The 21,531-nt window shown below is 31.9% G+C and overlaps 2 protein-coding genes across 3 annotated transcripts; one reads left to right on the forward strand and one right to left on the reverse strand.

Moving 5' to 3' along the window:
* Nucleotides 1–10,567: 10,567 nt before the first annotated feature.
* Nucleotides 10,568–12,780, forward strand: LOC128160069 (uncharacterized). Its single transcript, XM_052823339.1, has 2 exons — nt 10,568–10,692; nt 11,665–12,780. Exon 2 carries the CDS (start codon nt 11,705–11,707, stop codon nt 12,500–12,502), a length of 798 nt encoding a protein of 265 aa, XP_052679299.1. The 5' UTR covers nt 10,568–10,692; nt 11,665–11,704; the 3' UTR covers nt 12,503–12,780.
* Nucleotides 12,781–12,915: 135 nt separating this feature from the next.
* LOC128160054 (uncharacterized) lies at nt 12,916–20,664 on the reverse strand. Of its 2 annotated transcripts, XM_052823319.1 has the most exons (14): nt 20,609–20,664; nt 19,882–19,968; nt 19,495–19,761; nt 19,022–19,127; nt 18,690–18,928; nt 18,205–18,359; nt 17,716–17,860; nt 17,519–17,613; nt 17,206–17,413; nt 16,894–17,066; nt 16,588–16,735; nt 15,451–15,571; nt 15,166–15,211; nt 12,916–15,069 (listed from the first exon to the last, which is right to left on the reverse strand). In XM_052823319.1, exons 2-14 carry the CDS (start codon nt 19,955–19,957, stop codon nt 14,335–14,337), a joined length of 2,514 nt encoding a protein of 837 aa, XP_052679279.1. In that variant the 5' UTR covers nt 19,958–19,968; nt 20,609–20,664; the 3' UTR covers nt 12,916–14,334. The 2 variants fall into 2 exon arrangements, with proteins under 2 accessions (XP_052679279.1, XP_052679288.1); XM_052823328.1 differs by lacking the exon at nt 20,609–20,664 and having other exon boundaries at nt 19,882–19,984.
* Nucleotides 20,665–21,531: the final 867 nt, after the last annotated feature.

The following is a 21,531-nucleotide window of genomic DNA, read 5'->3' on the forward strand; positions in this document are numbered from 1 at the left end:
TGAAGATTTTAGTGCAGAAAAATCAATTCTGTTCATACCGTTGCAGGCTATATTGAAGAAAATTTTTGCAATGTTTGAAACCATCATATTCCTATTACCCACATGGAAAGCAGTTTAGTATTCATTTCCATTTCTCTTTGATTCCATCTGGTGTCTTATTTCCTATACTTTTTAGATTAATTAATTGATCTGAATTATTTTAAAACAAAATTGTAAACACAGAATGCATGGACTACCATCAGTCCTCCACCAAATAGTTTTTGTCACTTATAGCTAATTCTTTAATGTAACGTACTTATTGACAAGATTTTACTCATTTTTAAATAAGAATAATATAAGGGTATTTAAAGAACGGTGCAAATATGAGCTGTTTAAAAATTTGTTGTGGTTTATCCAGAATACGAAGGTATAAAAGCGCTCTTTGCAAAACAAACAAAAAATACATATCTCGCTATCGTAGGTAAAGTATAATGCATGATTGTGAGGGAAATGAAGATTTATTCCCCCATAAATAACCATATTTCCCGAGGGAAATATGATTTTTCTGGGAGAGTAGATCATATTTCCCTCACAATCGTGCAATAAATTATTTACTTATAGAACAACAAGTGATAATTTAAAATACACTGATAAATTTTAATCGTATTGAGGCATAATAAATGTTTATTTTTAGTAAAAGTTTCAATTAAATGTTGCTTTCGTCTGTTGATGGTACTAGTATTATCAACAAATTGAATTAGTTTATCTTGGTTTGCCTTTTCATTTTGTCAAAAAATTGGATTGTATCAGTCCCACACTACTAAATCAAACTTTGCCAGCTATTGCCGAACCACTATGCAAGTTGTTTAAAAAAATTATTGATCCTTAAGTCTACAGTCCCTCATCTTCGCTAGCCAAGGGTCCACTTCGCTCCCCATAAACAGCCAAGAGTTTTTGGTCTACTTCAGGGTTTATGTTGAGTGGGGTGGACCGAAAACCCTTGGCTAGCGAAGATGACAGTCCCAACCCAATGAAAACTAGAACTTTTTTTGTCTTCAACAAAAAGTAAGGGCTTTTCGACAGACCCATTATCCCTTTTTAATTAAATTTTCAAAAAAAAAATTATTCTCTAATTTATTTCCAAGTGTTCTAAACGCCTTGGTATCCCCAGTTGACTAGATAGCAACTTATGAGTAGTGCAATGTGAAAAGAAAGATAACTCCAGATCTTTACAGGTAGATACACTTCTAATTTCCAGAGGAATATTTTCAAAAAATCATATTGAAGTAAGTATTCCTTCCTCGGACACAAGACTTGGTATGCCTATAGTATTTATGCTCTACATTCTTACAGCAAAGCGAGATAACTCTTACTAAATTGTTCTTTGAAATTTAAACAAGTGATGATCTTTAGGCCCATCAAACCCCTATAAGGAGTCAAAAAGTGGCCCCTCGGACCATAATTTTTAAATTGTACGCTCTATTCTAAACTATAAGCCGAAAAGATTTTAAAACTCGGATGAAAAATAAAAAAGTTACAGTTGAAGGGCTGTTTTGAACGTTGGCCCCTGAAGATCCCTTATTCTTTCAAATTATGTATTCAAAACTTTTTCCGGTCTACGCATTGTGTGTGTCATTATACAGATGAAATATTGTGATACTTACTTGAAAACTTTTTGAGATAACGATTGACGCGTGATTGTAGTTTAATACTGAAATTCCCATAGACGATTTTCATTGACTTATAAAACCGGAAGTAGTTAATAATTTTTACTGGAACTTGAAAGATATCTTAATTACTTTAATCTTAATAATGTGTAGGCGTCAAATAAAATTTTTAATTTCATTTGAATTTTTTTATTTTGTTCACCCCTCCCTCTTTTCTAAAGTTTCAAGCTTTATATCTCAAAAACGGTAAGATATAGAAAAATGTCTACCTTTACAAATTTGTACATCTAGCCACGATGCATCTAATTCTAAAATTTGATTGCTCTAACTCAAAAAGTAAACAAAATATTTTGTTAAATATAATTTTTATAATTTTACTTGAAAAAACCGGAAGTACCGGAACCGGAAATCCAAAACCTTACATTTCATAGATTGATATATTTGCTATAAAATCCATGCATATTTGTATCATCGTGTCTTCTAGTTTTCATAAAATCGCTGACAAAAGACTATCGAGTATAATAATAATAAAACAGAACAAAAACAATAGGTCTTTTCGACCGAAGTCGAAAAGCCCTAAATAGTAAACGTTATCCATGTATTCTAAAACGGCGCCAGTAATATTGGCAACAATTATAAGCCAATATTTTTATTAAGTGTTCTTGATAAATGTATACGTACGGACGTGTATTTTTAAATATTTATACAACTTTATTTTCACCAATGATATTCTTACACCGCACCAATCTGGCTTTAGACCAAATGATTCTACGGTCAGCCATTTAACGGTACGGTGATCAGGGTAAAAAAGTTAAAAGTTGTGTTTTTTCGATATATGCAATCGTTGGAATTCGGGGAGAAGCACTCACATCAGTGCATGGTTTAGACATTACCTTCATGATAGAAAACAGTGTATCGTAATCAATGACAGCAAATCGACAATATTAAGGCTGGAGTACCCCAAGGCAGTTTATTTGGTCCCTTTTTCATTTATATATAAACGATCTGGTTACGAGCATTAACTGTATGTTTATATTATTGTCGATAATGCTGACACTTCAGCATGTTTACTAAATACATGTAACGATCCTGAACAAATCACTTAAATGGTCAAAACAGTGGCCTTTTTTTAACCCCACCAAAACGGAATGTCTGACCACATCAAATAAAGTAAAGAAACCCTTTCATCCCTCACTGATTTTCAGTAACGTTCACCTGAAAGAAGTTGAAACTCATAAACACTTAAGAGTTATTCTTAATTATAATTTGTCTTGGAATTTACATTTAGATCAAATAGTTTTTAGGTCACCTGAGTCACTCAGGTGACCTATTGCAATTGGTCTTCGTCCGTCGTCGTGCGTCGTGCGTTAACAATTTTACATTTTTAACTTCTTCTTGAAAACTACCAGGCCAATCGTTACCATTTTTGGTGTGAAGCATCTCTATAGTAAGAAGAATCTAAATTGTGAAATTTATGGCTCTTCCACCCCTGGGGTGCCACAAGTGGGGCCAAATATGCAAAAAAAGCCAAATTTTCAAAAATCTTCTTCTCTACTCCCACGCATGTGAGGAAAAAACTGGTTGCATAGTTATGATGTCCATGAGGCCCTCTACCAAAATTGTGAAATTTATGGCCCCTGGGTCAGGGGTTCTGGCTCTAGGGTGGGCCCAATATGGCTATATAGTAAAAATGTATTAAATCTTCTTCTCTACTACCATATATATTTTTTAAAAACTAAATTGATGATTATGATGTCCACGAGGCCCTCTAACTAAATTGTGAAATTCATGACCCGTGGGTCAGGGGTTCAGGCTCTAGGGTGGGGCCAATATGGCCAAATAGTAAAAATGTATTAAATCTTAGAAAATCTTCTTCTCTACTATCATATATATTTGTTAAAAACTAAATGCATGATAATGATGTCCATGAAGCCCTCTATCAAAATTGTGAAATTCATGACCCCTGGGCCAGGGGTTCAGTCTTTAGGGTGGGGCCAATATGGCCAAATAGTAAAAATGTATTAAATCTTAGAAAATCTTCTTCTCTACTATCATATATATTTGTTAAAAACTAAATGCATGGTTATGATGTCCATGAGGCCCCTTTACCAAAATTGTGAAATTCATGACCCCTTTGTTAGGTGATTAGGCTTTAGGGTGGGGCCAATATGGCCATATAGTAAAATGTTTTAAATCTTAAAAAATCTTCTTCTCTACTCCCACACATGTGGGCAAAAAACTGAATACATGGTTATGATATCCACAATCTCCTTTACCTAAATTGTGAAATTCATGGCCCCTGGGTCAGGGGTTCAGGACATGAGGGGGTGGGGGCAATATGGCAATGTAGTGTTAATGCATATAATGTTTAAAAATCTTCTTCTCTATTCTCACACATCTGTATAAAAAAACTGACTAATAATTATGTTTACCAGGAAGTCCTCTACTGAAATTTTAATTTTCATGTCCCCTGGGGTATGGGTTTTGACTCTAAGGCAGGGCCAAAATGGATGTATAGATATTAATGCATATAACGTTAAAAAATTATCTTCTTTACTCCCACACACCTGAAAGGAAAACTGAATTCATGATTTTGTAGACCAGATCTTTTAGTTTTTCACCAAAATTATAGGTTTCAAAGTTCTTTTGAAATGTGGTCGTCATTACAAATTTATAATTTTTCTACTCCAGTATGAAACCTAATTAATTAGATGCATATATGAGACTCCGTGACAAGTTTGTGTATGGGATATATGCTACTCAGGTGACCGTTAAGGCCAGTTGGCCTCTTGTTTAAAAAGGGCTTACTAACATCTTGGTATGCTGCGAAGATTGAAAACATACGGTTTGAAGCAGCCAGAACAGTTACGGCAAAACAGACTACCATCCTGGCATCTGAGTGCTATTTAAAGAAACGGGATGGGAACCATTGTCAAAACGTAGGGAAAATCATTATCATACCAAACAGTCAAGGACATTCATTCTTCCCTGTTACAATAAGACGATGGAATGCATTACCTCAAAATATGCAATTAAATCCTTCATTATATTGCTTTAAGACAAACAAACATAGCAGAAATATTAAAATTAAAACTTTCCACGCCAAATTAAGACTAAAATGCAGTGGTCTTAATCTTTATTCCTTTTTATCAAAGAAAATTTAACAATTCCCCTCTCTGTATTTTTGGCGAAGTAAGTTGAAAGTACTGACCATTTTCTATTACACTGTAATATTTTCTGAATATTGAATTATTGTTACATATGTATATTGTAACGGTAGTTTATCTGAAAATAAAAACAACAATATTTTTTACCTTGTGCAGAAGTTTCTTGTTAAAAGTAACAGGTTCTGAGTTCACCTGCTGTTTTGCTAAAATTATTTGAGTTTCACTGAATATTATGTTTGTATGTACAGAATAGTTATACAGAGTACATAACCCGACTGTTCACGGATATTTTTATATAGACTAACTCAATTACATTATATTTCAATATTAATGTTGAGTAACATTAGTCGTCAAGTATAAATATCTGTTATATCTGTTATTTGCTATAAGTGTATTAATATTGTTTAAAACTAAATTGAATGCTTGGAATCCATGGACTGCCATCACACTTATAAATATTTTTTTAAAGTTATATTTAGATATACAGAATTTGCTATTCCTTCTGTATAACGTATTAAACGGCAATCACGATTTTACTTTGATATAAGAATGATTTAATAGATATTCAAAGATTTACGTAAACGTAGACTGTTTAAATTTTTATAGTGGTTGATATGAAAAGTGAAGGTAGAGATACAATTTATCATTGCAAAAAAATTACATTACTCGCTGCCGCAGTTTTTGTATGATGAAGTAAATTATTTTTTTTAAGGTATTCAATGAATAATGAAGGGATATTGAACAATTTTAAATCATTTTCAACTAGTTAAATATGTATTGCTAGATAACAATGAAAGTGAAATAAACCAAATTCACATGACTGACAACATACAAGAAGCCTGTCATTTTGTACCTTAAAATTTTTAAAGAGTTATCTCCCCTTGTTGAAAAAAGGAAATTTTAATTTCGTCAAAATATCTGCGGTGAATGATTCATTTTATTTCATATTTTGATTAAGAAAAAGTTTATGCATGTATTTACCAAGAGAATTTTACAAATTTTAAGTTACTTTTAACAATATCTTATTGTAATATACGTTGCCCATAGACTTCAATGCAAAATTCAAGGTGTAATAAGTTGGAACATAAATAACAATTTGAAAATTCCTTTGGTTGGGTATTTTTATTTGATTACACCTTCAAAATGATATCATGATTAAGAGTATCAGACCATTGATTTGTTAGGTACATAATGTGGTCGTTATACATCGAATACCTTAAGTGAAGAGATATTCTTATTCATATAGGGGCACCTTATCTTACTAGTTTGAAAGACATCTTCTACAATAGTGAATAAAAGTCGGGGTTCCAAAGAAATGATACAAGAAATGGTAGATGGATATAAGCAAAATCACTGGAGGCCCAAAGAGCTTTTAAGGTATTCGATATACAACGACCACATTTTGTACCTAATAAATGAATGGTCCGATATTCTTCATCATGATATCATTGTGAAGGTGTTATAAAATACAAATACTCCATCAAAGGAATTTTCAAAATTTTGATTATGGTCCAACTAATTACACACCTTGAATTTCATTGAAGTCTATGGGTACCGTATGTTTTATTAAGATATTATAAAAAGTAACTAATATAAAATTCGTAAAATTGTCTTGGTTAATACATGCATAAACTTTCTCTTTATTAAAATTGATTTAAGGTGCAAAATGACCGGCTTCTTATATGTTTTCAGTCGGGTGATTTTGGTTCATTTCACTTTCATTGTTATCTAGCAATACATATTTAACTAGTTGAAAATGATTCAAAATTGTTCAATATCCCTTCGTTATACATTGAATACCTTAAAGATAATGAATTGATCTTTTTCGTAGTTTACACCGGTCATGCTGATTTGTTTCTTTTTAATACATTATCACATTTAAATTTGATAAAGATTACAAAAAAATAATAACGTTTTCTCTTTTAAACATTTTCATTTTCAGTTTAACTAGTATATATATGTCAAATTAAGTCATGTTTTAAAAATACGTGCAGGTATATAGATCACTGCTGCATGTAAAGTATTGATTTTATTTTCTGAAAATGAAATGGATTTAAGTATGAGGTATATAAATATATATCGTAGGTATTACGTGTATAACTGTTTTACCTGTTGTTTATCTTACGGACAGGTGGAGAGTTTGGGTGTTTCCACTTAACCAGACTGAGTGTGTGTTTCATGATGCCCAACACATATGATAAATCATGATAAACTGACAAGTATGTCATTTCCAAAATAAAAAAAACCCCAAACACACAGTAACTAAAAACCCAAACACACAGTAACAAAAACCTAAACAAAAATTCTCTACAATATTAAATGATCGAGTTAACAATATGAAGGAAAAGATTCACTCTCTACCACATTTATTTGGACAACAAACATATCAATAAGATCAGATATGGCTGTTTATGTATCATGTCCAACATGTGCATAAAGAAAAACTTCTGTTTGTTCTTTAGAAGATATTTAGACACACAAAAATAAGATCTATCTACAAAAGAGAAGCTTCTTAAAAACCATACAAAGACCTTGTGGGTTAGAGCTATTTGACTGTCATATTTTCTACCCTCGACCTTTCTTTGACCTTGAAGATAAGATTTAATATATCATTATATCAAAATAAAGATGCATATTCTTTAAACACTGCAAAACAGATGTTCGATTGCCTGTACTAGACATGGAGTTGATATAATAATTTTTTTTCCTTAGATAATCTATTAAATTGACAATCTGAACCTTTTGCATTTTTAATATAAAGGGGCAAGGTCATGATTTTGGTCAAAAATTATTTTTCCGATTTTAATGTTTACAATGCCTTAGTAAGGCATTTTTAATAGGCATCAAAATTTGAGCGTCATTCGCTGAGTTATAAGGGAGTTACAGAGCTTACAATTCTTTATGTAAACAAAGATTTTGTTTACATTTTGAATGTTAATGTGAAAATTCCAGCTTTAGACTTAAAATGAATGTGTTAAACGTTAGGAACTGTTTATCTATGCTTAAAATGAATAAGAAGATAGACAAATCAGCTTGAAACAGATTTTTTTACCGGTATATTGAATCTCTGTAAACAAGAACAGGACACGAGCCTTGTTTACATGACAAAGAATTGTGAGCCCTGTATCTTGCTTATAAATCTACGACTGACTATCAAATTTTATTTGATCATTTGAAATGCATTCCTTAAGCATTTTAAACAATAAAAACACAAAAATGAAATTTGATCAAAATCGTGACCATGCTCCTTTGAAAGCTGTAAAGCTTTATCAGACCGTGGCAAGTAATTTTGTTCAATATGACTCACATTGGTAAATTTTACATTTTAACAAACTTTGCTTGATCAGTTGGGTTTTATGTCAATAATATAAGAATGTCTGCTTGGTTCGTTGGCTCAAGACAGTTGTCTTAATTAACATGTATCAACCAAAATATATATTTTGGTTTATTTATGGACGCCGAATGAATATGATTTTATTGAAAACATTTTAGTATATTCTAAACGGTGGAAAAGCGAAGTATAGACTTTAGTTTCTGTTATGATGCTAAGCAATTGTTTTGATTCAGCAAATGTTTCCATGTACATAATAAAGTGGAACTAAAAGATTTTTTCCGTTTTTAATGTCTTTGTTATGTAAACAGAGCTTGAATGACAGACCTTAACAAAAAATTACGATTTTAATTTTCTTTAACCAAAATGACACATTATTAGAACAAAAATTTAAAAAGGCCTCTAGTTTCGTTTCAAAGATTTATGAAATCTGTATGAATTAAACTCGACTTTTATTCTCTCCGTAAAGCATTAGATCTCTGTGAAGCATTAGCACCCTGTGAAAACCAAACTAAAATCGGGTTTGACAGAGTGGATTTTTTTATTTTAAAAAAATTGAAATCGCATATTTGTATGTAGACCAGGCAAACAAATTGTTATGGGTTTTTTTTTTGGATAATGGGGTCAGAGACGTGGGTCTGCTTAGTGTGTTGTCATGACGCAATTGTTCTTAACTAGATCAATAGAGTATATCTTTATATCCGACGAAATGCATTTAAAGTGCATTCTAAAATAAGAAAAAATGATATTCAAAAAACCTGATCGATGAATTTAAATATCTTTATTTTTAAAAGCTTCCACCATTGCACATTTTGTTTAGACTTACATCAAATTATCCGTCGTTTTTTTTTGTGTCTAAGTGTTTATAGGTATACCTTTTAAATGGCAATATATATTTTCATATTTTTTAGCTGAGAGTTTTGATTTTTAATCATATGTTTGACATATCATGTGATATAAAAGAATTTTGCAAACTTATTATTATATCGATTGAACAATACTGGTATTGATTATGTTTATTTGTTTATCCTTATTTTGTGTTTTGTATTTTTATAAACTTTGCTATTTTTTTTATTTAGACTGGTGACCAACTCTTTTGTGAACTAATAAGACACATTGTAATAGTTACGTATATTTTTGTCTATACATGTATGTTGTCTATACATGTATGTTGTCTATACACGTATAATCAATAACAGTGGTCCCTTTTTCACAGTTGCACATTCTTTCATAATGACATTCATGTCTGGCACAATGAATATAAGTACTTTGAATATAAGTACTTTGTTCTGTTATGAAGATAAATCAAACTATACATTGTAATATTCAACGAAACCATATAGAATTGTACATTTTACCAAGCACGGATGCCCCTTAGTTGCAAAACTATATCGCTTTGATTTGATATCGAAAACTGTTAAACTAGATTCGTCTATTTTTGGTACGAGACAACGTGCATGACAAGTCCATTCTGTTGAAAAGGCCTTTTAAAAACTCAATTGATCTTTAATAAATTTAGAATTTTAAATTCCAAGAGCTATTTTGAGACTTGAAATCAGCTTTATTTTTAATTTGTAAATATGATTTTCGAAAAAGAAATTTCAGTTAAGGTTTTTGATTGATTTCTGCAAAATTCAGTAAAAATTTGATATAAGTTTTGTCCATTATTTTCACAAAGACGTGTTTAATAATGTTGTAAATGTCCGTTTTGGGTTAGGGGTTTACTGCAGCACACTGTACTTCCGTTTTATAATCGCAGCTAAAGAAGAAGTTGATTTGATTGACGCAAAATTTAAACGGTTGTTTCAGATCGGATTGATTGTCTTTGCCGATTGTAGAATTTTACATCAAAGTCATATGTTTGCATATTAGATTTTCCATCGCCTTGATGATGGGTCAATATATGACAATTCTTTTACAAGAGTGACTTCTTTTCAAAATGACAAACTAAAGCAAATCCGCCCCTTCCAAATAAAACTTAAAAATGGAAATGTGTTTTTTTGCTAAGCACATTGTTGAAAATTATCAATGTTTCATGTATTTTCATTTAAAGAATTCATAATACAACAGTAATTGGTTCTGACCAAAAAAAAAAACAACAACAACAACAGCAAAATAAAGAGAAGAAAACAACAAAAAACCAACAAACAAAAAACCCAATGAAATAATACTAAATTTTAACCTTTTTCTCTTTCTTTTTTGTAACTTAAATCTGTACCAGAAAAAAAGTATTAAAAGTTTAACTCTATATGTAATTTATATACAATGGCATGTATAATGATCAAAATTCAAACAGAAAGTCGACGCGCAATATTTGGAAATCTATTTTACAAACTAGTCCATGGAACCGGGTAGCACACTCACGCGCATTTTAAATATAACTTCAGAATAACCAGAATTATCTAGGTTTTCAAAGATACATATTTCTATTTTAAGATTTTCCAGAACTATTCCAAACTCTACTTTCTCTGGAACGTTTCCAGATTGGGGTGTATATATACCCGAGCCCGATTCGATTCTAACAGAAGGTATAACCGGAGATATTTTGGTAAGTAAATGATTTACTATTAAATATAAGCTATTTGATCTAAAGTTTACTTCAGCAAGGCGACTTATTGTTTGAATCTTAATTCTCTTAAGGTGGTATGGGACAACGGTCGAAATTGATGTTGATAAAAGTACATTATAATCAAAATACTTTCAGTGGTTTATAATTTTCAAATTTTCAATAGTTGACCCCAAAAATGTTTTTTAAAAATTTCGGTAAGGTAAAAATTACAAAAGCCCAATTAGTTTCGAACTCATGACTTACAGATTCGTAGGTAACACTCTAACCCATAGCGTTACCCTGTTAAATGACTGTATTTTGGAAATAAAACATTTATAAAATTATATTTTGGTTTTTTGGGTTTTTTTTTTAATAGGAAGTAAGTCAGAATATTACACCCGCCCAGTAGATTAAAAATATGCAATAGGGCAAAATCTGTGTTATTTTTGCGACTATCAGAGTAACTTGAAAATCTTACCCTTCTTGTCAGTGTACATGCAGTCATGATATAATATATGCATATTTCAACTTTAAATTGCATTATTTTAATACGTCTTTTGGCATGATGGTGAAAGGCATGCGAAAAGATGAATTTTATCTTTAACAATCATGTCATTTGAATTCTTGTGCACATCATTCTACATATTCAATGTCATTCATACTACATTTATGTAAAAAAAAAAACCACATCGATTTGATTTCTTTGCACATTCATATGAACATGTTTTTAGCGTACTTTGCGGTTATTGTACATCAAGTAATCTAAAATGTTTTTAAAAATTCCAAGTTATTTATTTACAATTGAATACCTTGCATTTATAGTTTAAAATGGGCGGGAATCTTAAGATTTTATGCCGGTTTTTTATGGAATAACGTTTAGATTTATCATTTTTAGTCTCAATATTTTCATTGTTCAAAAATTTAATTTTTTTTTTATTTTTATCTCTATTTCTTCCCAAATTTTCATTATAGTTAAGAAAATCATCTTTGGTTATCTACGCATTCAACAAAAATGGCTGAGATCACCGATCTTGAAGAAATGGTACAAGATTACGCCTGGAACGTTCATGCAACGACCGGAAGTGAAAGATTAGATTTAAAGGAGGCTCGTTTCGACATCAATTGGGCCAGGACGAAGTTCGTGTCATCGACTCCAGAGTTTGAAGCTATAGATAGCAACAGCTATGTCAAACAGAATCCGAAAGGAAAGTCTGCTGGAAGGTTTGGCGAAGAACCAAATGCCCAGGTGATTTATCAATCCACGTACGTCAACAATACGAACGGAGAACATGAACAAAACATCTCCATGCAAAGGAGTACCAAGAGTATCTGCAAAGCTTTTGTTACGAAAGGCTATACCAAAGGAATCAACGTTGGTCTCAAACTGGCCGTGCCAGGCGACGTGGCTAACCTCACCACATCTTTTGGCTACTCTGTAAACTTGACCGATAACTCAGAAGAATCAACTGAGGAAACCATGACCTGGGGGTCCGACTGCAAAGTGAAAGTTCCCAAGGGTCAAAGAATGTCCGCGAAAATCTCTGTCACAGAGAAAGAGTACAACGCAAACTTCCGAATGAAAACAAGTATTTATGGAACCGTCCATGTCGCTATTCATAGCAGAGCAGACGACAGGCTTATAAGGTCTATCGACGCGCCCATTACGGAAATCATGAGATGGTATAGTCAGAAAAAAGGGTTTGGGTCCTGCAGTATCAAGGGAAACAAAGTGGAATGGGAGGTCACCGGTGAATGTTTCTTCAGGTTTGGAGTAGAGCAAACGGTTGAGATCCAGCCTGTAAGATCTTGAGAATAAAAACAAATTTATGAAATCCTGATCACAGGAAAGAGGTCTTTATGACTAATGTTTATATTGTATTAATGACAATTTTATGTTTATCTAATGGGTTTTAACAAGAAAAAATAACCGGTGTTGAATAAGAATTATTTGTAGTTTGTGTTGATTAATTGCAAAATGAACTTTTGCCAAATGAATGTTTAATGAATGACATTTATTAAATGTAGATATGTTTACCTTAGCTTTTAAAATGCCTGTTTTTAAGATCGAATAAAATATAAATCAATATTTTTCTAGGTTTTTTTATTTAAGTTTAAGGTAGTATATTACATTCAGTGTATATTTCCCCATCCCCATTGTTTGCATTGGAAATCTGCGAGTTTCAATTTTCCATGAATACACTTTGCTAGTTAATGCGCCATGAACACAAATATAAACGTCTTCATGTGTTTTTTATTAAATGAAACTTTCAATCTTACATAACAAATTTGATATTTACTTTTGAAAAATAATCATTAAATTATATGTACTTCTTAACAAAAAGATTTTTCTCTAAAAAGTTTCTGGCACTATATCTTTAGTTGGGGAAGCGAACTAAATAACGTGATAATATGGATGTTCCATGTATTTTTCATCACCCTGACTGAGAACGTATACAAAGACAATGGCTAAACAGCGACAATACACATATATTTCATACAAATAGACATCAGTATGAATGTAAATATAAGCATTGAAAGCTTATTTTTGCGACATCGCAAAATGAGCATTTAATGCATATATGATACAGTCCATACCAGATTCATTAAATTTTAGACATTAATAATTATGACGGTGTTTAAACTTTGCAAGAAAGAAAAATAAATCACGTTTTTACCAAGAAAGCATTTAATTATACAAATTTGATGCATGATTACAAGAAATTGCCGTATTGTTACTTTGAAATTTACTGGGTGGGTGTAAATTAAAAACAAATACAAAATGCAAACTACATTTACTTGTAAATTTTGTATTTACACCCACCCAGTAGATTAAAAATATACATTAGGGCAAAATCTATGTTATCTTTTTGACTACCAGAGTAACTTGTAAATATGACCGCTTAATTTGTGTTACATTGTAGGTGTACCTTCTTAATGTAATATATTTCAACTTTGATTTGCGTTCTTTTTGTACGTGTTTTTGGATAATGGAGAGACGCATGCAAAAAGATTAAATTTATCTTTTAGAAACGATAAAATCATGCACATTTCAGTTACTAATGACTGTCATTTGAATTCCTGTGTACATCATTCAAATACTTTGTATTTAAATTGATATCTCATTTATGGATTTCTTAGGACCACTCTACAAAAACATACTTCTGATAAGCACCAGCAACCACAAACATGTATAGATACATAGTAGTTTAAATTCTATTTCTTATCATATTCTTCAATACATTAATCCTCCAGTGTAAATAACTCATGCTTAAATGAACATATAGTTTTTTCACATCATTACAATGAAGATTATTAGTAAATAAGTCTCGAATAAAACCGTGTCTCTTCTCGGTTGGAAAACCCCGTGCAGGAACTATGCCGTCCTTTCAACATGAAACGTTGAGTTTTTGTTTTATAAGAGACAGTAGATTTCATACAAATAGTATTCCCGAATACTATACTTTTGGTTTTTCAACAAACGAACCCACTTCAAAATATCCTGCAAAAATTGTTTTTTAATCATTGACACCACCTTGTAACATTCTTTTTAGCTGTTTTGAATTCGGCGAAAAATTCCGTGTATAAGCTATCAGTCGCCGCGTTCTTTGAAAGGTGAAACGAATTACACATAATGATATTCCATCAAGTCGAAATGTAGTCCATATTACAGACCACACCATTGCCTATATTGTCATCATTTGAGTTTGTTCTCTCCATTGCAATGTAGTCCTGGTTGTTGTGTGCCTCAACATGTACCTCGTTATTATTTTGATTATTTTCTTCTGTCGAAATACGAATTTTTCCATTGATTGAATTTATTCCTTCTGTTGAAATGTAGTCTAAATTATTGTCGACCTCACAAAATCTTTTGCTTGAATGTGTTCTCTCCGATTCAGTTGCATACTCTGAAAACTGGTTCAGATCGTTTGCCGTGCAATAACTTGAGATGCTTTTTGTACTCAATCTTGCCCTTAGACTAAGCCCATCGTGGCAACAAGACGAATTATCTGACGCTGTTTCATCTGATATATTTTGGTTTAAGAACAATCTGGGAACAGCGCTTGTTGGTGTCAGTTCATTCGGTGACAAGTAACCCGGATCCGTTCCTGGATTTGAGCTATATTCAACTCCATCTGTATGTTGTTTGTCATCAATGACCATCGTATTAATGTTGGAGATGAGGCTGAGTGGAGAGTTTGTATTTTCAATATTAACGTTACCGTCGTAACCGTCCCTGTTTTGATCTGTGGAGGAGATACTAGGTTGGTCTACAACAACACTGCAAACGTAGGAATCAATCTCCTGTTGGGACACACTCGAAACTTCTGTACCTTCTGTGTGCTCATGGTCTTCTGAATTGATCGTCTGCATTGAGATCTGGTAAAAATTATTTAAAATCAGAATTAATCAAATAATTATAATGTCAGTAATTATATTATCATTACACCTTTTAGATATATAATAGATACTTACATTGTTGTTAACTACATATTGACACTTTTCTTTGATACATTTTCTCCTGTAAATGTATTAAATATACTTGTAGTTCAATAAAAATATATCTAAATCTACTATTACAAAGTGCCGGTGGTTTCCATTATGCATGCGGGAAAGGAATTTATTTAAAGAAATCATGCATTTGAATTTGAAAATATAGGAAGAATTAATTCTTTATTTAGAAAATGACTGAGCAGATGTTTCAAGACTATGATAACATTGACAGAAGAGATGTTTTAAAAAACGATCTTGTGTCCAAACCTTGAACATCCAAACATTAGGATAAACAGGATGACGATGCAAAAGGCACAGGCAGCAGAAACAACAACAACAATAACACTTATATCTCCTGTGGTGGAAATATCATTAGAGTTGCTTTTTTCTACAAAAATAGATTTTTTGTTAGACATCAAGAGTTATTTTCAAGAGAATTATGTTGACAAAAATAGGATGACGGCAAAGATATATGAAGAGATTCAGACAAGTTGCACAAAACGAATCCTTAGAGTTGCATTGAAAAATGCAACGTGACATTTCCCCGTATTTGATGAAACATTGCTCAATGGAATTTTGAAAGAGCATAACGTTGTCGTAGATTTTTTCAAAAATACTAATTTTAAAAGCTAGAATAAAAAGAGTTGTTAAGTCTTAAACAGGGTAGTTCATGTACAAGACCTAGTTGTGTTATGATTTAGGACAATGCAAATAGAACAAAATCGAACACAATTTAGATAAAACAACCACAAGTATCAATCAAAATAGCGATGTCTTTCCAATTTTCTGTAATAGAGTTGCAAATTCAGTTTATACATAACTATAGGTCGCCTCATTGCTATAATTCATGATTTGATGAATTCAGCTCCTAAATGTAAGTCAAAGCTTTGATAACAATTCTTTTGAAAAGACTTAAAGATATACATGTAGTTTTCTTATTACCATGTACAAAATTGGTATATATTAATTTACATGTCTTTCCCATTAAGGTGGAATAACACAACTGGAAAAAGCCACTCAAATTAGCAAGAATTTTTTGATAATGAAAGATATAATGATAAATAAACTGTAAAAATGTCAAATAAGCAAAACATTTGCAGTTTGGAGATAAAAAATGAATATCTATAATAATTAATCCAGTAAAAAACAACAAAAGCCCCTGTGGGATTCGAACTCGGGATGTACGGATCACAAGTCCAACACTTTTTTTTTATCTTTTACAAGTCCGACACTTTATCCACTCGGCAATGGAGCAAGTTTTATGTTTCAGTCTATAAAATCCTTTTAATAAAACGAAATGTCGTTTCGATCAGCGGTCAGCCTTTTTGTGGTGATGTGTTATTTCACTTTAAGACTTTCTTTAAAATCCGGGAAATGAACATAAGAAAATAATAACAGTAATACCTAAACACGTGTTCCAGTCTATGCCAGTGGTTTGGCCATTGGACCTGAACCATAATCCTACATGCAAGCTGCCATTGTGGCTTCCACTGTTGATAGGTACTATAGCAGTTGATTTGTTGAGAACTTCGTTGGACCACTGAATGAAATTCTAATAAAAAAAAAATACATGTATTAATCGACAACTGTAAACAATGATTGGGTTTTTTTTAATTTTTTTACCTTTTATCTCTGTAAATCATGCAAAAGGGTGATCAAAGAACAAAGATTTAATTACTTCTGATAAACAAGAACTAAGTCAAAATATACCTCACACTCCACATGCGAGTCCCGTTTATATCCAACACACCAGAAAAGTGTAACCTCACAACTGTTACCTCCACCTGTGCTCTCTGACACGGGGTAGCCCTGTTCTGTTAATTTCAGGTTCACGTGGCTTCCATTCCCTTTAACCACTGAACAAACTATGCGATTGAAGCACCCTGTATTAAGAGGGTTAATTACTGCATTATAAACATTGCCCTTTCTTTGCAATTTGTAAAAGTAACATGAAAAAGTCGTGATTTAATTAAAAAGAAACGGACACTTTTTATTAGCAGTCTTTTTATATGTAAGTCATACCACAAGCATGGTCCATTGCTCGAAAGGACGTTGTCTGCGTTGTTATTCCATTGGTGGTCACTCCATAGACATCTATGTGGAATTGCTGACAGTTTCTAGTTTTATTTAAACGGATTGTAGCGATTGGCGAATAAGGAACTTCAAGCTCGAAATATGTTTTCCTGTCTGATACATGTATCTTATACATCTTGATGACGTTGCCGAGATCCTATAAAACATTACAAATGTTTTCATTTGACAATTAAAAAAAAACCATGTAGATGCCTTATTCAAACTGGCATGGCATTTCACAAAATATTTATCCATATTTTACCTTCCAGTACAAAATCAAACAGTAGAATCGCTCTTGACACGTGTACATTACGTAACCTTCTAGATCTGGACCAGCAAGCAGGCCACCAAGAGGAACTTTAATAACAAAGAACAGACACCCTTAACTACATGACATTGTAATATGTAATTATAAAGTAACTCATTACGTATGTCATCCTTTAACAGTAATCTAGTTACCTTCAAAAGGCGTGGTAAGTGTTACAAGCTGTTCATCGCTCCAAACTTCTGACCCAATCACCGTACACTTTACAGCGATGGTATAGTCGGTCACTTGTTGTAGGTGATTTAGTTCCACCGTGTATAAAGTATCGTTGTTACAACTCTATTTTACAAAAAAATCTGTTTTAATAGTCTTCTGAAAACATGCGACCAAAGGACGTAAACAAAATAAATATCGGAAAGCAATGAAATAAGAATGGTTTGATAAGACTGTTTCATGCATAAAAAAACGGAGCACTTTTGAATTTTTTCTCTCATGGTTACAAAATGTGGATAATTTTTTTAAAATCATAGACAGTTCTTATATCACATAAGAATCGTTAAAAACATTCACCAAATAGTAGACTTAGTACTCACTTGGAACCACAATAAAGACAAAAATCCATTAAAGTTGTAAGAGTTCTAGTACATGTGAAATAATTGGTTGAATACCACACTGAAACTTACCCGCGTGATTATAACAGGAGAGCTCTGATTGGTTGTTACCTCACACTGTTTCATGCAATCACAGTTTTCGCTTACAGTTCCCAGAACTTCCCAAGCAAGGACCGGACTTTTGCTCGAACTTTTTAGTCTTTGTACATTGGTTACGCGTAATTTAACTACAAAAACACACCAAAGAGAAATACCACTGCTTATTTTTAAAATAAATGTCAAATTAAATTATGTACATGTTTTTATTTTCAAAAACGAGTTTTCATTTACTCTGGACTAATCAAATAAAAATATACACGGTAGATCTCTAATGTCTCAATAAATGTTAAAGTCATTCTAAAAAACATGATATATTTAATAGTATATTTACACGTATTGCATGATTAACTTATTTTTAATATTGGCCATTCATTTAACATGGCGAATAATTCTAAGTATAAATTTTTAAAACAAACGTAACATAATCATTAATATACCATTCAAAGAGAGAAATGTACCTGATGAGCAATCAATGGTTTTATGAATAATTCTGCTAGAAACTGAAGTTAACTTCCTTCCAGTTATTTTGAAATCTATCTGTTTTTGATCAAGGTATGATCTTGGACATACTGCTTTCAACTTAACGTCAGAGCTATGCCTTGCTTGTACACAATTGGCCATAGGTGACAGTTCGGTACATGGAGTTGACACATTGCAGGCGTGGTCAATAACGTAATAGCCGAGATCTGAATTTACGCTGAAGAACAAAAAACAGAGAGAGAGAAACGTATACAATTAGGGTACACCTAGAAGTATATTTCAGCTGCTGAAATATCATAGGTTTACTCACATTGAAAAACCCCAACAGGTCGAATTTCTTCCGGTCCACTCGCAAATCAACGACTGATACAATTGATCATGATAACATTGTACATCGTCCGGCAACACTACTTTTTCTGGTGAAGATAAAACAAGGAATAATTTTTTGTCAATTGTGTTTCTACAGTTTTGGATTTTTGTCATTTAAATTGACAATATATTATATTTTAAGTTTAGATATTGCACCATGGCAACGAAAGAAACATAAAGTTCCCAAATACATTTTGCAGTACACACCAATCTTAGGATAAATCTTTCAGGTGTGTTTTTTAAGGGGAGACAGTGTACGCATGTTGAAACTTTTTCCAGCGTTTGTTACTTTATGAGCAAACAATGAACAGATTTATTTTGGATATAATCAGTAAATAAAAAAGATATGTTTTAATATTTACTGCTTACATAAGTTTTACTAAATAATACTACTAGTAGTTAAAAAATAATTACCTTCTATGTAAGTTATTTGCCTGTGATCTTTACCATCTTTTGCACAAAAATAAGTTCCAATGTTGTCTGGTATTTTGATGTCTTGAACTCGAGTTTCTATTGTATTCGAGTTTAGTTTTGTAGTATTGAGTTTATGAGCTTCACCCGGTTTGTCACGTGATTTGAACAGAAATTCAGCACCACTCGTATCGTTTCCACTAAATATGCAACGGAGTACCAAGTTATCGTGTTCTTGGTAGCAAATGGTGGATGGATAAATCTCAATGTCTATAAAGAAAAAATTCAATTGGATTTTATGTATCGATGGTTCAAATAACAACTATCATGACTTTTGTTTACCATCGTATCAAAGTAAACTTAAAGATGATTTAATGAAACTATGCTCACCTAAGGAATGGAGACTTGAGAGCGCCCCTATGGCAAGAAGAACAAACACACCTTGCATGATTTTCATGTTTATCATGCCTTTTACCGCTGCAAAATAACACAACGTTTTGTAAGCAATGGAAGAGAAGCGAATATTTATTTGATTTTTTATTGACAACTAAAATATGCTACTATCTACAAACAAGATTGATAACGATAGCCCTTGAAAAGACAGAAAACAATTATACTATGATGATGTTCTTTTTTTTTTTACTTTTCGCCATTTACTTTAATAAAAGGCATTTGATTTTTATGATAACAAGAAAAAAAAATAACAAGAGCGATCGCCTTAACTATTAACTAAGAACATAAAAAGGTATACAAAGGTGCATTTATCACAAGCAAATATGTCGCCAAAAAATGGAGCATATACATTTTATTTGTAATTGCTATATCACTGTGAATCGTTATGTAAATCAGCGAATTTCATCACTTTTGGCCATTATGAAAATTCAATGGCGTTAGAAGTAGCTTCTTCCTGCAATGAATTCGGGCAAAGGGCTTCCAAACCAACTGTGATAAAAGCTCCTGAACTTTGACATCATTTTAGTGCAAACATCTTCACGTGTTTAAACACACATTAAACGACAGTTAATCAAACAAACAAAAAGAGGGTGAAGGGGGTGATTATAATCTAAACATAAGTACATAATAAATGTTTTTCAATGTAAAAATTAAGTGTAATTACCAGTTTAATCCGTTCGTTTTGTGTGCCTCTTGTTTTCCTTTATCTGTATTTGTTTATTTTAGATATCTTCCCAACACAGATTGCGTGTTGCTACAAGTGCGCCCTATATCTAGTATTCTAATGCTGTATAACAGCGGTGTAAACATCACCTTTTTTTGATAAATATCTAAATGTACATTTGTAATATGCATTTTTGTATATTTTGTTGGTTTTGGTTATCAATTATTTTGTTTTATCATCCGTTTGTCTACCCATATCTCTTCGTTTCATTTTTTTTCTTTGCAGCATGCACTTCTATTAAAATTATCTTAAATGGTTTGGCAACGATTTGCTTCAATTTTTTACTTTTCTAATTTTGATATCTACAACAATTACCTAAGGTATTTCAAACAGTCAGTCTTAATGCCAGTGCAGTTGTCAACTTGTAAGCGACAAATAGAGCTGACAATTACGTATTTGTTATGTAAACAAGGCTTGTGTCATGTTTTTCTATTGTCATCTAGGTAAGTGGATAGAAAAATCGTTATTTTAAAACAAAATAAGGAGTTAAAAATTAGAAGCTCATACATTTTGTTAATACTTAAAGGGGCATGGTCACGATTTTGGTCAAAAATTATTTTCATGTTTATTATGCTTCAGTAAGGCATTTTTAATAGGCAACCAAAATTTGAGTGTCATTTGTTAAGTTATAAGCAATTTACAGAGCTTAAATTCCTCCTATGTAAACAAAGCTTTTGTTTAAATTTTGAATGTTGAAGTGAAAATTCCAGTTTTAGACCTACAATGAACGTGTTAATCATTAGGAACTGCTTGTTTATGGTTAAAATGAAAAACAATATAGACAAATCATCTTGAAAAAGATTTTTTATATTGAACCTATGTAAACAAAAAAAGGGCACGAGCCTTGTTTACATGACGAAGAA

The sequence above is a fragment of the Crassostrea angulata genome, chromosome 1 (genome assembly GCF_025612915.1).
Source record: "Crassostrea angulata isolate pt1a10 chromosome 1, ASM2561291v2, whole genome shotgun sequence".
Lineage (NCBI taxonomy): Eukaryota > Metazoa > Mollusca > Bivalvia > Ostreida > Ostreidae > Magallana > Magallana angulata.